At 38.9% G+C, this 15,592-nt stretch overlaps 1 protein-coding gene across 1 annotated transcript in view; it reads left to right on the top strand.

The window, feature by feature from the left end:
• mtnr1al (melatonin receptor type 1A like) overlaps positions 1-15,171 on the top strand; it is a 37,113-nt gene extending 21,942 nt beyond the window's left edge. The window contains exon 2 of the mRNA XM_047354098.1: positions 14,073-15,171. Within this exon, the coding sequence (XP_047210054.1) occupies positions 14,073-14,842 (770 nt within the window). The 3' untranslated portion in view covers positions 14,843-15,171. The remainder of the gene's footprint in view (positions 1-14,072) is intronic.
• The last annotated feature ends 421 nt before the right edge of the window (positions 15,172-15,592 follow it).

Genomic DNA, 15,592 nt, shown 5'->3' with positions numbered 1-15,592 from the left:
GCTATTAAAAGTTATGGAACAATGGCTCTCAATGACTGGAATTGGAGACCAACTGATATGAATAATTATAATAATAAGAAGGCAGTTAAGCCAAAATTATCTATACCCCTGGCACATTTAGGTTTAATCTTTTAATTTTGTTTCTGAATGGAAGTAATATTAACGTTTTGGAGCGGCTGAACCAGAGTATTGCGTAGAATAGAGGACCTGTAAAAGATTAGGGTGATGGAAAGGAGGGCTTTCGACCTCAAAGACTTGGAACTCCTGACTGAAGAAATATTGTTGTAATAATATCAGTTAAAAAATGCAAAAAGTTGGTCAGCAATTATATGTGCATTTTCACATTGAGTTGTTTAAGTATGAAAAAGAAAATGAAAAATAATGTTTCATTAGTTTTACTGGACTTTCATCAGTTTCCCCAAGACTCTGTTATGTTCTACTAAAATGATCTAATGGCTCAACCAATGCATGGATCAAAGGCTGCAAAGCTTCTCTAGCTACTCGCTCGCAGCAGCGCAGCTGGTCTGCTGACGCAACGCGTCCGTTTGGTTAGCATCAGTTTCTGTGATCTGAAGTCCTCCTGTGACAGGCAGCAACATGAATTCAAAGCAAATGTCTCTCATCTCCAATTTTCACTATAATAATGTTTTAATCTATATTCTGCATTGTTTTTTAAATGAAATAAGGCTCTTTTTTAGTCTTTGTTTTAAGAATTTCCATGTTTATTACCATACACTTTTAGAGACATAGTTGAGCTTAAAGCAATTTAATTTAAGAATATTCATCCTCCTTGAACTTTCCCACATTTTGTAATGTAACAAAACATAACATTGTATTGGGTATTTTGTGACAGACCAACCCAAAGTAATGCATAATACTGAAGTGAAAGGAAAATTATACATGGTTAAAATTTGTATTTTACAAATAAAAAATTGTTAACATCAATTTTCAAGTTTTACCAAATATTCTCTATTAGATTCAGGTCTAGACCAATCTGACAAACGAACATTTTGATCTAAATCTTTCCACTGAAGCTCAGGCTGCATGTTTCGGGTCGCTGTGCTGCTTGCAGGTGAAACTCGGCTCCAGCTTTAAGCCTTTTAGAACCTTTAACAGGTTATCTTCTAGGACTGTCCTGCGTTTAGCTCCATCTATCTTTCTATCAATTCTTTCCAACTTCCGTGTCCCTGTTGAAGAAAAGCATCCCCACAGCATGATGCCTTCAAACCATCAGTCATTGTGGGCATTTTATGTGCTGGGGATTATGTCTTTCACACCGAAAGCAGCATGTGCAGGAGTTAGCTGTTACCGGTATAGGAACAGACCAAAAATATTATAAACTGCACTGCACTCTGTTTATCTACTGCAGAGTAAAGTGCAAAAGAGGCAGAGTTTTGAAAATAACATTTGGATAATGGATATGTTTTATGTGCAAACCTTCTGTGCTGATGCTTTTGACTGAAATAACATGCTAGTGAAATAGACAGAGAGGAAAAAAACAAGGGAGAGAAAATTATGATGAGACGCTCTGATCCAGAAAGCGGTGTGGGGCTTGTAAAGGAGCTCTGGTTCCACACTAAGTGGCTTCGGTCAGCTCGGCCTGCAGCTGTTTGGTAGACATCCCGTGTTTAATGGCTGCATGAGTATGCGTCACTGCAAACTGTGGTTAAAGTTCAATAAATTTCAACCGTGACCAGAGTGCTCCACCAACCTGTGCGCTCTACACACAGGTGGTGGTGCCAACCTGCTCGCACAGTCCAAAGCCACTGTGGTGTGATGCAAAACTCATGAGAGAATTTAGAACTCAACGTTAGTCTCACCTGACCAGAATGCCTTCCTTATGCACTATGTTGCTAAAAGTATTCGCCCACCCATCCAAATAATTGAAATCAGGTGTTCCAATAACTTCCAAGGGCACAGGTGTATAAAATGAAGGACCTAGGCACACAGATTGGTTATAGAAACATTTATCAAAGAAAGGGTTGCTCTCAGGAGCTCAGTGAATTCCAGTGCGATGGGAAACCACCTGTGCAACAAGTCCAGTCGTGGAAATTTCCTCACTCCTAAATATTCCACTGTCATCTGTCAGTGGTGAAAGCAATTGGGAACAACAGCAACTCAGCCATGAAGTGGTAGGCCATGTAAACTGATTTGAAGTATGTTTGTCACTTTTGATGTGCTCTGAGCTTGAAAATTGCATTTCTAAAATTCACAGCCTGCTGCTGTGTCAGGGCAACGTATCTTACTTTTGCCATGACAACTTGCTCTCATTTTCCTGCATGATCAACAGACTGTCTTGGAATTAGATATCAATGAGCCACGACTGCCCCCAAGTCGTCAGATAAATTTTAGAAAAATGAATCAGAAAGTCCCCACTGATGTAAGCCTCTTCCTTGTTCCTACGCAGCTTCCTCAGAACCATGGTTTATTGTTTTTGTATATGTCTAGACAACACATAATGAAAGAAATAATTTCAGCAAGCTTGTTCAGGTCAGTGACTGAAACCTCAAAGTTAAAGCAAGCCTGTAACATCTTCTTTGACTGCTACATCCACTTCTGCCTATAGGTAGGAATGAGATGAAACAGGCAGTGATCAGAAAGTCCCAAAGCAGCCATGGTGACAGAGCGATATGCATCTTTTAAAGCTGTGTAACAATGGTTCAGTGTGGTTTTTTTTTATCCATGGTGGGACACTTAACATGCTGTCTATATTTTGGAAGTTCATCAGAGAGGTTTGCGCTGTTAAAATCCCCAGATTCCACCTTCTCTGTTTTTACCTGAGAGCTCCGGGGTCGGGTTTGATCAAAACAGCTCGAAGCCCGGCATCGGTAGTGCACAGTCTGGGGTATGCTTACCGAGCAAAGTTTAGGTAAAAGAGAGGGCAGCAGGAAGTCTGAATTTTTAGAGGCCTTTGCTCGTTTCTTTTTGAGTTCAGAAAAACTGTAAGTCTTAGAGTCTCACCCAGTTTTCAGACAGTAGGACACCTATATTAAGAGAGCCAAAGTTACTTTCCTTAGAAACTTTGCTCTCACACAGATTCTAACATGCTCATGTTGGGTTCTAATATATAGGCTGACAAAACAGAAATGGGAGAATGGAAAATGCATCAATAAACGAGAGAGCACCATGTTTTGTCAAAGCAAGTACTGTACTCTTGGCTCAGAACATGGAATAAAAATGTGACTAAATCTTCATGGACTACATCCATAATAAAGATCATGCCAATAAAACATCATTAACTTAGAATGATAATAGTAACAGCAGCAGCTCAGTATTAAAGCTAGGCTATAGTATGAGAAGCTTAGTTGGGTTGCTTCTCAAGTTTAGCTCAAGAACACTGGACGTGAAGAAAGTAGGATTAAACATCCTCCAACAAGCCACAACAAAAATGTGTTGATCTCTGGGTCTTTCAGAACCACGTCACAAGGCAAAACTGGACAGAAAATTAAAGTATTGTGTCTGCTTTCAGCCCTTAACTCCAATCACAACCGGTATTCAGTTCTCAAAAGCAGGTGAAGAAGTTGAAGCCAACACATTTTGATCAACTCCAAACACTAAAAAGACATGACAGGTCACAATCATTGAGTATTTAGTTGAGAAGTTGATATTGAGCTTGTCAGAGAAACCTTTGGTCAGAACCAAAGGTTTGCTTCCTGTACAGAGTTGATTGTTTTAAAATGCAGGTGTTATCCTTGCCCAGAAACCTGAAGACGATTTGTGTTTTGCTTTTTTTTTTATCTCTCCAATCGTGCTCATAGAAAATGATGTGGCCATAAATCATCTGAAATCATATCATGTTGCTCACTTCATGTCTTAGTATAAATCTTAAGTGTTAGTGAAAATTACATTTATATTTATTGGTGTCGTTCAACCCAACCTCTTCCTGTTGCACAGAACAGGTTAATTCCCTAAATGTTTTACTATCAGCCATTTGATCACATGGCCAGTTTGCAGTGCCGTGTGAAAGTATTCATACACTAGAAATGATCACAGTGAATTTTATTATTTTTTTCATGATAGAGCAACACAAAATAGTGCATAACTGTGAAGTTAAAAATTATACATGGTATTTAAAATTCTTTATAAAGAAAAAAACAGAAAATTATGTGTCTGTCCATTTGTATTCATTCCCCTGGAGTTAATAGTTTATAGAACCACTCTTGGGTGCACTCACAGCTGTCTTTTGGGGTATCTTTCTATTAGCGGGACAATCTAGAGACTGAACTTTTAGGCAATTCCTTTCACAGTACTATTCTAACTTTGGCAGAAATGACTGCTTCAATGCGGCGTGGCATGGAGGCAATCAGCTTGTGGCACTGCTGAGGTCTTATGGAGGCCCAGGATGCTTTGATAGCGGCCTTTAGCTCATCCAGAGTGTTGGGTCTTGAGTCTCTCAACATTCTCTTCACAATATCCCACAGATTCTCTATGGGGTTCAGGTCAGGAGAGTTGGCAGGCCAATTGAGCACAGTGATACCATGGTCAGTAAACCATTTACCAGTGGTTTTGGCACTGTGAGCAGGTGCCAGGTCGTGCTGAAAAAGGAAATCTTCATCTCCATAAAGCTTTTCAGCAGATGGAAGCATGAAGTGCTTCAAAATCTCCTGATAGCTAGCTGCATTGACCCTGCCCTTGATAAAACACAGTGGACCAACACCAGCAGCTGACACGGCACCCCAGACCATCACTGACTGTGGGTACTTGACACTGGACTTCTGGCATTTTGGCATTTCCTTCTCCCCAGTCTTCCTCCAGACTCTGGCACCTTGATTTCCGAATGACCCCATGATTGGGGTTTTGAGTGATGAACCAGGCTGGGAGTTTTAAAGGCCTCAGGAATCTTTTGCAGGTGTTTAGAGTTAACTCGTTGATTCAGATGATTAGGTTCATAGCTCGTTTAGAGACCCTTTTAATGATATGCTAATTTTGTGAGATAGGAATTTTGGGTTTTCATGAGCTGTATGCCGAAATCATCCGTATTAAGACAATAAAAAACCTAAAATATTTCAGTTAGTGTGCAATGAATCTAAAATATATGAATGTTAAATTTTCATCATGACATTATGGAAAATAATGAACTTTATCACAATATGCTAATATTTTGAGAAGGACCTGTATGTTTATGGTCATTGTCCTGTTCGAACGTGAACATCCTCCCTGAACTCAATTTGTTTGCAGCCTCTAACAATCATCTGTGACCACCTTCCCTATTCCTAATGAACAAAAGGATCCCCACAGCTTGATGCTGCCATCGTTATGTTCCAGTGCAGTGTTAATTTTTCTCCATACACATAAAAAAGGTTTAATTTTGGTCTCATCTGACCAGAGAATCATCTTCGACAAGAGTGCTTTGGCCTCTACATGATTTGTGCCAAACTGCAAATGGGACTTATGACTTTTTTCAACAACTGATTTCTTTTTGCCATCCTTCCTTAAAAGCCAGATTTGTGGAGTGCACAACTAGTAGGTTTGTGTGTATTTGTATCCACTACATTCGCAATGAAGCCCCTAACAGGTTTTGGTGCAACCAATTACCTCCAAAAGTCACATAATTAGTGAAATGAAGTCCATCTGTGTCACTAAGTGTCACATGATCTGTATAAACACACATTTTTTGAAAGAATCTAGAGGCTGCAACACCACAATGGAAGAGGCATCACACCATGAAGATCAAGGAGCATCTCCAAACAAGTCAGGGTCAAAGACGTTGAGAAGTACAAGTCAGGGTGGGGTTGGAAGAAATATCCAAATCTTTGAGGTTCCATCAAAGCACCATCAAATCCATCATCTTCAGATGGCATTATAGCACAACACTCTTGCCAAGAGAGGGCCTCCCACCAAAACTCACAGACCGGGTAAGGAGGGCATTAATCAGAGGCAGCACAGAGACCAAAGGTAACCCTGATTGAGTTGCAGTGGGAAAGGGGCATTAAATACTAAATGAATGGGTAGATGGCTTCAAAAATGCAGCTTTTCCAGAGTTACCATGAACCTCTTGGCCACTTTTCTGACTGAAGCTCTCCCTAAATGAACAGTCAGTGTAATCACATGGTGTTCTGTAACAAACCTCTGAGGGCCTTCACATTATAAGAAGATTAAATTACACCCAAATGGATTCTATTTACTTCTTTGTTGATGGACTGAAGACCTTCAGATTTGTGTTTGTAAAAATGTTGAAAACCATGTATCACATTTCTTCCATTTCATACGTCTGCATTACTAAATTAAATATATTGAAGTTTGTGCCTGTTTACATGCCAAAATGTGAAATGTTCTGTAGGCTTTGTTGGTAAAAATGGTAATAGCCATGTGATATTTTCTTTCCACCTCCAAATTATACATTACCTTCTGTTGGTCTTTCAAATAAATAGTAGTTAATATAAATTCAGGTTTGTGGTTCTGTAAAATAAGGACAGAATAACAACACTATGCCCCTTCAGTAACCAGATGAGCTAAAGTCTCCGAGATATAGTTTGTTTTTTATTTTTTTTAAGAAAAAAGGAGGAAATAAATAAAAAGTGTAATCTTGACAGACAGGTTTTCTGACTCCTCACACACTATTGATTTCAGTTTTCTAACCCCAAACTCTGGGCTCCGTGCAGTAATCCACATCCAGAGACACAACCTGACAAACAAGCGGCTATTTTTACCTCCAAACTGCAACCTGAAGTGTGTCTGAAGGTGACAGCAGTGTTTGCTGCTCCACTTCAACAGGGATCCGGCAGCACCAGCAGCAGCCGTCAGAGATGCCGACACGATCAAAGACCTTAGTGGTACCACATTCCCACTACCGGGCGAATGCACTGAAACATTCGCTGTGTAGTGAGACTCACATTTCAAAGCAGGCTCTCTGCAGTATCCAGAAGCTTCCCCCATGCTGGCATCTTCCTGTTTCTGTAAGACAAACATACGGACTCAGAAACACTAAAAGAAAATCGTTCACAGAACTTCTCTCTCGACAGAGCAGATGATCAGATTAGATATTTGTCTAACTCTGTGCATAAATTTGCATTTCAATGTGTAAAAACCAATAACTTTGAAAGTACTGTAACTTCTCAGTGCCTTCAAAAGGCAAAGATCACAACATGCTGATAGAGATCTTTCCCATTAAAGTCTCCATTTGTCTTAATGAACAGAATGATTAAGAGCAGACTGTGTTTCATTTATCATTAGATGGTTCGGGTGTTTCTACCTGCAGATTGTGTAACTGAAGAGCTTAATCTCTACATTTAGGTTCAGCAAAGTGCAGTACAGTGCAGACGTCTTAATACAGTTCACATTTATGTTTTCCTTCTGAAAGACAGACCTTTGTGTAATCTTTTTAAGTGACCTTGATCAATAGTTTTCAAGGCTATCTGAAGAAGTGATTTCTTAAGACTTTGGCTGCTTCAGAGAAATGTTTGTTTTTCTTAGTTTGTTTATGCACAAAACTTTCATCATTTGAGCACAAAAGAGTTCCTGAAATACAGGAACAAAGGTTGTCTTGCAGAAAATTTTGAAGAGAATGCAATAAAAAAGAACTACACCATACATCCACACTTAAAAAACGTAATTAATTAATTACCTTAACAGTGTTCATAAATAATGAGGGTAACTGCAAAGGGTTGGCATTTTCATTAAAGGAATCTTCAGGGACCATCATTCTAAGTATTTACAGCAAGAACATCTCTAATGAATAACAATTACTCAAGAAATTGAACCGCTAACGATGTCACCCTTTTTTTTCTGCCATATTAACATTTACCTTCAGCAAACACCAGAGGATGGGATTTTTCTGCCAAGGGCAAACGCAGTAATAAAGACAGAACCACTAACTAATACAAATTAACTGGTGGTTAACAAGTCCCCTGTCTCTGTTCTGTGCACCGCGGCTCTTTGCTCAAAACTTGTGATGTGCAGCAGGGTATCAATCGGAATATTAACAGTGAGGATTCCTCATAATGAAGATAGAGTCATGGGGGAATAAACACTGATTTTAGGTTAAACAAGGTGTTATTAAGGCCGCCAAGGTTAATGGCGGCCTCTGTGTACTTTGATAAAAGCTTCAACCACAACATATTTATTACAGTATCAATCAAGAGGTGAGGCGCACTTTATACACAGTAAGGCAGTGCAGACCAGCTCACTCTTTAGTCACAGTGCATAATTAGACTTAGTCAATCTGTTCATGATTGGAGGTCTACTTGAGGTCTAAAATCAAAGGTTTTATGGGCAGTTATGATCAAGAAATACAGCTTGGAGCTGTATCAAGAAATATTTTGCTGTATGCATCGTATGAAGAAGGCTCTCAAAATCTGTAGAGACATACAGTAGTTAAAATACATGTAAGAAAATCTCATAAAGATGCAAATTTACATGGATGCCTTGTGACTTTATTTTTGCTGGAATACCTTGCAGGAGAATAAAAAACAAGAATTCAGATATATGAAAGTAGAGGCAGCATCAGTGTGAACAGTAATGAAATAACTGAACCTCAGTGAGGTTGGTTCAGTGTTTACAGAGGAAGTATTGTTCTTTCACCCCCATTCTCAAGTGTTTTAGGGGAAAATTGCTGCTCATTCGGCTCATTTCATTTACTCACTGACCAAAAAACTAGGAGGAAAAGTCCTTTTGACATAATTTGGTACAGATTGACGCAAGCAATAGATATGTAAGCTTTTTAATTCACAAAGAGTGATATGTGAAAGGGGCACCAAAAGGCAAACTATTGGTGTTACAGGCAGTCATCGGAGCATCCGAAAGGCAGGCAGGCAGTGGGTGAAGTTCACCTCACAGATGTATTAGACAGTACTACCAGCACTTGATGGAGCTGGACAGGAGTCACATTGTGGCTTTGCATGAAGCCAGGTGGACAACTGCGAATTGTGCAGTTAGTTGCTCAGCATGTGGTTAATAAAAGTGTCAGAGTGGCCTGCTGTCATAACTAATGGGTGTATAAGGGCACCCACACATTCTGAAAGTCACTCAGTACAGACCACACCAAGGAAAGATTGTGCACCAAGAATTACAGAACCTAATAGTATTTATGTCTCCCAAATTCAGGTCTTGGACTCTTCAACACAATGTTACTCCGATTTGTGTCTCTATGAGACTTGTCGACAGTCGATCACAGGGAGAAGTATGTTGCAACAACGAAGACACAGGTTTCACACCAAACCTATACTGGCTTGAATGGAAGCCATAACGTACTGATATGGGAGCATCATTGTGTCCTTAACTTTTCCATTTGATCTAATATTGTAAATATGCTCACATGATCTTTCAACTTGTACAGATTCAAGTTATGTCCACTTCTCTGGGTGCTTTCAGCAACATTGTGTCTTCTGCAGCATCTCTGATGTATTTGATTGTGTGGTGTTTAAACTGTTTGTTTGCTTGATAAAAGCGGTAAAATCAGTCGCAGTCTTCCTTTTCTTCGTTAAAGTTTGTTTTCCTCTGCTCTGTTATCTGTTTCAGTTGCCTGCTTTTCTAAAATATGCAGAGAATCCTGTGTTTGGTCAAATTTTCTTCATGCTGTTTAGTAAGAAAAGTATTTTCTACAAATCTGAAACAAAATAACAAAACAAGATTCCTCAGGAATGGGATCAAAGTTTGGATGCACTCTCCGTTGATCCAAGAGAGTGTACTTTGAAACAGTCTGCAGTCACCAAGCAACATGCTCCTGGATGAGCTGCATCTAAACTCTCAGTAATGTTTTCACAGAGGCAGAAAAGGACCTACCACACCGGAAACCATGACAATGGAAGATAAACATAATTTCCACACATTCTGCTCAACAGCTTCACAATGCTGTGTGAAGTTTTGTTATTTAGTAAGGCATCTATAAGCAGCTCCAACTTCTCTTTAATACCATCTTTATCATTAATCTCCCTGAAGCTCATCAGTGCACTTCAATAGTGCTATCAACAGGGATATTTAATATAACTCTAACAAGCACCTTCTGTATGAATTCAGTCCAGCAGTGAGCACTCTAACCACTTCTGCCATCTCAAGCTGACTTCACCAATATTAATGTAAGGTGTTGTTGCTCCCTGGTCAAGGTATAAACACTGCCTTACTAACCACAGTTGCAGGTGGACTCAATTTGATTTTTCAGCTGTTTTCTCAGGCAAATACAATATTTTTTTGGGCAGTTAAAAAGCTCCGACCCCGCTGATGTGCCTTAAAGGTCTCTCTTACATAGGAAAGATATGTTTTGAAGGCCTGACTTATGAGTTTAACATTTACTTGCTGCCCTAAGGGAACTGTGCTGCATGTAAATTGTTTGCCCCTCCCTATTATTGCAACTGAAAAGCTAAGTTTATGAAACTATCCCCAGTCTTAACAGGATTGCGACCAAAGTAGGGTACATGTGCACATCTTAAACATACAGTGTTCACTCACGAGTTGCAATGAAGTCAGTTTATTATGCAAATAAATAAGTTACTTTTTACACAGGTCCATCCATCTATCAATTATGCCCCTTTTCCACTGGCTCGATTTGGCCTACCCGGAACAGCTCCGCACAGCTCTGCACGTTGTGTGTTGCATTTCCATAGACTCGCTTTCGCTCCGCTGAAGGGAACACCTCCTGGAGGCACGGCTTTAAAGCATCATGTGTCATGCTGCATAACCGCGAATGAAGCACTGCCTCGATGTGCGGTAGAAATCTTGGCTGGCCATTTCATCGGCTACATCAGCAAACACCTTTTCATTCCTTGTCGCCCCATCCAGCTGCCACTGAATATTGTAGTCTCCTATGATCGCCAGAAAAGCTTGCACCTCGTCGTTGCTCCAAGGGGTGACTTTTCTGGATAACTGTCCGGACTCCATCATATGTTTCTCTCACTTGCTTGAATGCACGGTTGTTTTTTTACGCTGGTCGACTTATGGCTGGCCGCGCCCACGGCCAGTCAGGGAATAGCCATTTGTTGACGTCACGTACAGTACCGACTGGGCCTCGCTTAGCTCTGCCAAGAAGAAGGTACCAAAAAAGTAGGTACGGTACTGAAACAATTTTAATGGAAATGCTCGCGAAGCAAGCCGAGTGGAGCCGAGTCGGGCCAAATCGAGCCAGTGGAAAAGGGGCATTAGATACTAAATGAATGGGTAGATGGCTTCAAAAATTACATTTCTGCCATGGCTCTGGTAAAGAATCTCTACCCCAAACAAGATAGGGTTTTTTTTCTGGACCAATCTGGTTGAATGTGACCCCTTTCAAACTTCATCAAGTGCTTGTAATGCTGTAAAATGCATGTGAGGTGACCTCTGTGTCTGGTGACCTTAACTCACTGTTCAGACTGACTGTCAAAAGCTTCAGTAATCACCTGTAACACTATCGAATGATTATGAGGATCATTCCTTCCGAGTGCTGTTATTTTCTGGTGAGTGCTGAGTGTTTTCTTTCTGTATAAAACAAGTGGAACATTTTAGTCGAGTCCCTAAATAATGCCTTTTAGAGTTCGTTTTGTTTTTAATGGCTGTTTATTAGTTTATTAGACCACAGCTCAAACACCATGCAAAAATGTCTAAACATGTATAGCCTTTCAATTGCTTGTTGTGTTGACACCAGACTAGCTACAGATGTCACTCGAATGTTGTAGTTACAATTTATTGTGTTTGTTTCCTTCTTTACAGCAAATGGTAAATGGAGTGAACTTATATAGCACCCTCCCAGTCATACAGATCACTCAAAGCGTATGGAAGGTTTTGTATCTGTTTTTTGTTAGGCAGAATTTATTTTTGGGCATTTAAACGTCATTTACTCAGGCCCAGAATAATTTACTCTCAAATTTTCACATCCACATCATCCTCCAGGACCTTTCTGTTAGTTGATACCAAGATTAGCAGTTTAGGCATTGTACAAGTTGAGAAATGCCATATGCATTTTTTTGGAAAATAGACCCTTGGGCTTAATAGGTTAAAGAGACTTTGTTCTCAACCTCTACCTAAAATCCTAAGACGTACTGCATTTATTTTAATTCCAGGACGAGATGCAAGTAATTTATTTACTGTTGTTGTTTATGTACTAAACTGATTTCGAGGCCTTAAAAATGCTAATTAAAATAAGTTTGATGGGATTTGTTTAAAGAACATAATGTGCTCTGTTTTTATTTTAAAATGTTTGACAAGAAAAAAAACAGTGAGCACAATGTTTGGGTCTATTGAAGTCCAGGGTATAAAACCACCTACACAGCTCTTTTTTGCAGTCCACTTACGTCTTTATTAAAAATGCACATTAGTTTACCCAGGTTCCATTAAAATGTAGTAAAATGTTACTTATTTGCTCACCAAATAACATAAAACTTGACTATTTATTTGATTTACCATAGCATTCAGTTCCCCACATTAATCTGGAAGCATTTAAATATTTGTTTTGCACAATCAATACAGATAAAAAGGTTGCCAGTTGTCTTATCAAAAGTATATGATGATATTATTCAAATTGGATAGGACAGCCTTATAAATTGATTTCAAGCAGCTGTCAAGTCTTTTAATTTTCTGTATCCAAACATGTGCCTGCAGAGGCATGAAGGATGTATTTAGTTTCTTTTGGAAATCGATCTGCTCAATGAACTGCAATGGCAGCCTTCTGTTTCTTGGTGAAAATTTAAAATAAAAAAACAAGCAAACCTGCACTGCAACCACTGAGTCCGTTCATTACACTCAAATGTTTGCATAACATTAAAATTTTTGAGGTTCACCAGAAAAGTGACTTTTGAAATCCCAAAACCCAAACAAACTCAGTCAATTCATTTAAGCAGAGCCTGAGTTTGTTTTGAGCTTTTTAAAGCAAAATAAAACCCCACTTATTATAAATTAACCATTAAGCCAAATTGACACTTATAAATAACAGCTTATTCCTTTTTATTGTTAATCTAAAAATATACTGTAAAAGCTCATTTCATGTAGTGTTCACACCAGATCTGACCTTTTACCACATTTGATAACTTTTACTAAGGCCATTCAAAATGCTGATGGTGTTCTAAAACCTAAAGATGTTGAAAGGTTTTTTATGATGCAAAAGTGTTATGCTCAAAAGAAGTGAAAATTATCAGAAAACATTTTAAAATAGTATAGAATATAATATTAAATATTGATTAATGTGAAAAGAAACTGTTTAATCATTGAAATGATGTAATGTTCACAAACATATTTAATTCAAAAAGCATAATTACCTTAAATAATAATATTATTAATATTAATTTCTTAATTAAAAACTCTCCCCTTTTTCCCTCTAATAGTGGTATAAATTATTTAAAATCATTGTTTTTATCTTGTTTGGTGTTTCTTTTTATCTGATCAAATCACTGGAAGATAGACATTGGAGTGATTAGAAAATATAATCCTTGATCTTGAGAATTATACCTCCAAAAATCTTGAAAAAAGTAGTAGCAGATGTTAAGTGTTATCTGCTTTCCTTTTATTGTGGTGGTCTGAGATGTTCAAATGTTGTTGCTACAGGACTTTAACAACTACCTTGCGTTAATTTTAAACCACTCTGCATCAGATCTGTCTATTTTGCTACTACGCAGACTGTTTAACGTGGCCTTGATCACAAGTTTTTGGTACTTCTGAAGGTCTACCAAGGTTTCTTCTTTGACTTGGCTGTTTTTTCATTAATTTTACAGTCCAGTCATTACTCAATAAGTAAAGTGAACAATTCCTTTACAAACCATGGAAAAACGTCCTTATACAGGACCTTTGATCACCAACTATATGCCAAAGTTTCTGCCAATGCGTCCTTGGGTATCACATTATTGCAGCTAAAATCCTGGCATGTTATCTTTGTTATTGTTAATTAAATAACATTTATGTTAAGACATTTTGTTTCTTACAAGTAATGGCTTAACAACCCGAACAAATGTATCTAAAATAGTCAGGCAATCCGTTCAAAATGAGTGATAAAGCAACCAAAAAACGTTGAAAGACCTTAGAAAGCCTGGAGAATTATTGACCAAGAACACAATTACAGGAAAATTAGACTTTTTGGAAGAAAAAAAAAAGGGATGAATTAAAATCTTTGCACAGTATACAGTTGTGTATATCACTTGTTAAACTTGTGCTTTTTCATTGTCTTCTCTTTTTTGTAGGAAATGCCTTTGTGGTTAGCCTGGCCTTTGCTGACTTGGTGGTTGCCATCTATCCGTACCCACTGGTCCTGACAGCCATCTTCCACAATGGCTGGATTGCAGGTTATATCCACTGCCAGATTAGCGGCTTCCTCATGGGACTCAGTGTCATCGGCTCCATCTTCAACATAACTGGCATCGCGATCAATCGTTACTGCTACATTTGCCACAACCTCAAGTACGACAAACTTTTCTCCAGCAGCAACACGATATGCTATGTTATGCTTGTCTGGACGCTCACAATCCTAGCCATCGTGCCCAATTGGTTTGTGGAGTCGCTGCAGTACGACCCAAGGGTGTACTCCTGCACCTTCGCACAGTCGGTTAGCTCACTGTACACCATCACAGTGGTGGTGGTGCACTTCATTCTGCCGATGAGCATCGTCAGCTATTGCTACCTACGCATCTGGATTCTGGTGATCCGGGTCAGGCGGAGGGTCAAGCCAGACTCGCGGCCCAAAATCAAGCCGCACGACCTTCGCAATTTTCTCACCATGTTTGTGGTGTTTGTGCTTTTCGCTGTATGCTGGGCGCCACTGAACCTGATCGGCCTGGTGGTGGCGCTGGATTCCAGGCTGAGCCGGGCCATACCAGAGTGGTTGTTCACGGCCAGCTACTTCATGGCGTACTTTAACAGTTGCCTCAATGCCGTCATCTATGGTGTCTTGAATCACAATTTCAGGAAGGAGTACAAGAGGATTGTTCTGATTATCTTCAAGTTTCACTGCTGAGATGAAATTCTCATAGAGTAGATACACGGAGTAGTGTTTTTTAACATTACTCCCAAAAGACAATTATTGAAAAGCCATGAGCAAAATAAATAAAAGAAGACGAGAAAAGCGGACTAATAAAAACACCACTGTGAAAGGAAGAAGCAGGAACATGTAGTATGAAAGAGAAAAGCTGTGGAACTTAATTTTCTGTATGAGAAGAGGAAGATAAAGATGAAGTAAAATAAATGACACCATACCGATAGTTATCAGTGCTGCCTTCAGGGAAACCGAGACTTTTTTCAAATGTAGCAAGTCAGACTGAGACCGAACACTGGAAGTAACTCTTAGTAATTTGTCTCCTCGTGACTGTCTTTGATAAGAAGGTATTTAGCTATTGTTAAAATTTTAAAGTTATTGGCTGCTCATGTTTTTAACCAGCATCACAATTCCTTGGAATATCCAAATATTTTGTCCATCCTCCTCTGCCTGATTAATTTTGATGCAGAACATGCTGCTAAACTTCTCTGAAACTGTGAGCTTGTGCAAGTGATTTTATGAATTGTTACAAAAAATTACAAATATAGGTGCTTCTGGGATAAAAAAAGTAAAAAACAAAAAAGTATAAAAACTAATCAGGGTTTAATTTTCTCACCTTAGTTTGTTAATAAAATTACTTTAACATTTAACAAGAGATCAAGAAAAGAACAAGACTTGAAAGGACATGAAATAACTTACTAATGTTCATTTGCAGAAAAAAACTATCAAAAA

Source organism: Girardinichthys multiradiatus, chromosome 23 (genome assembly GCF_021462225.1).
Source record: "Girardinichthys multiradiatus isolate DD_20200921_A chromosome 23, DD_fGirMul_XY1, whole genome shotgun sequence".
NCBI classification, from domain to species: domain Eukaryota; kingdom Metazoa; phylum Chordata; class Actinopteri; order Cyprinodontiformes; family Goodeidae; genus Girardinichthys; species Girardinichthys multiradiatus.
This window is presented reverse-complemented; position numbering and strand designations above follow the sequence as displayed.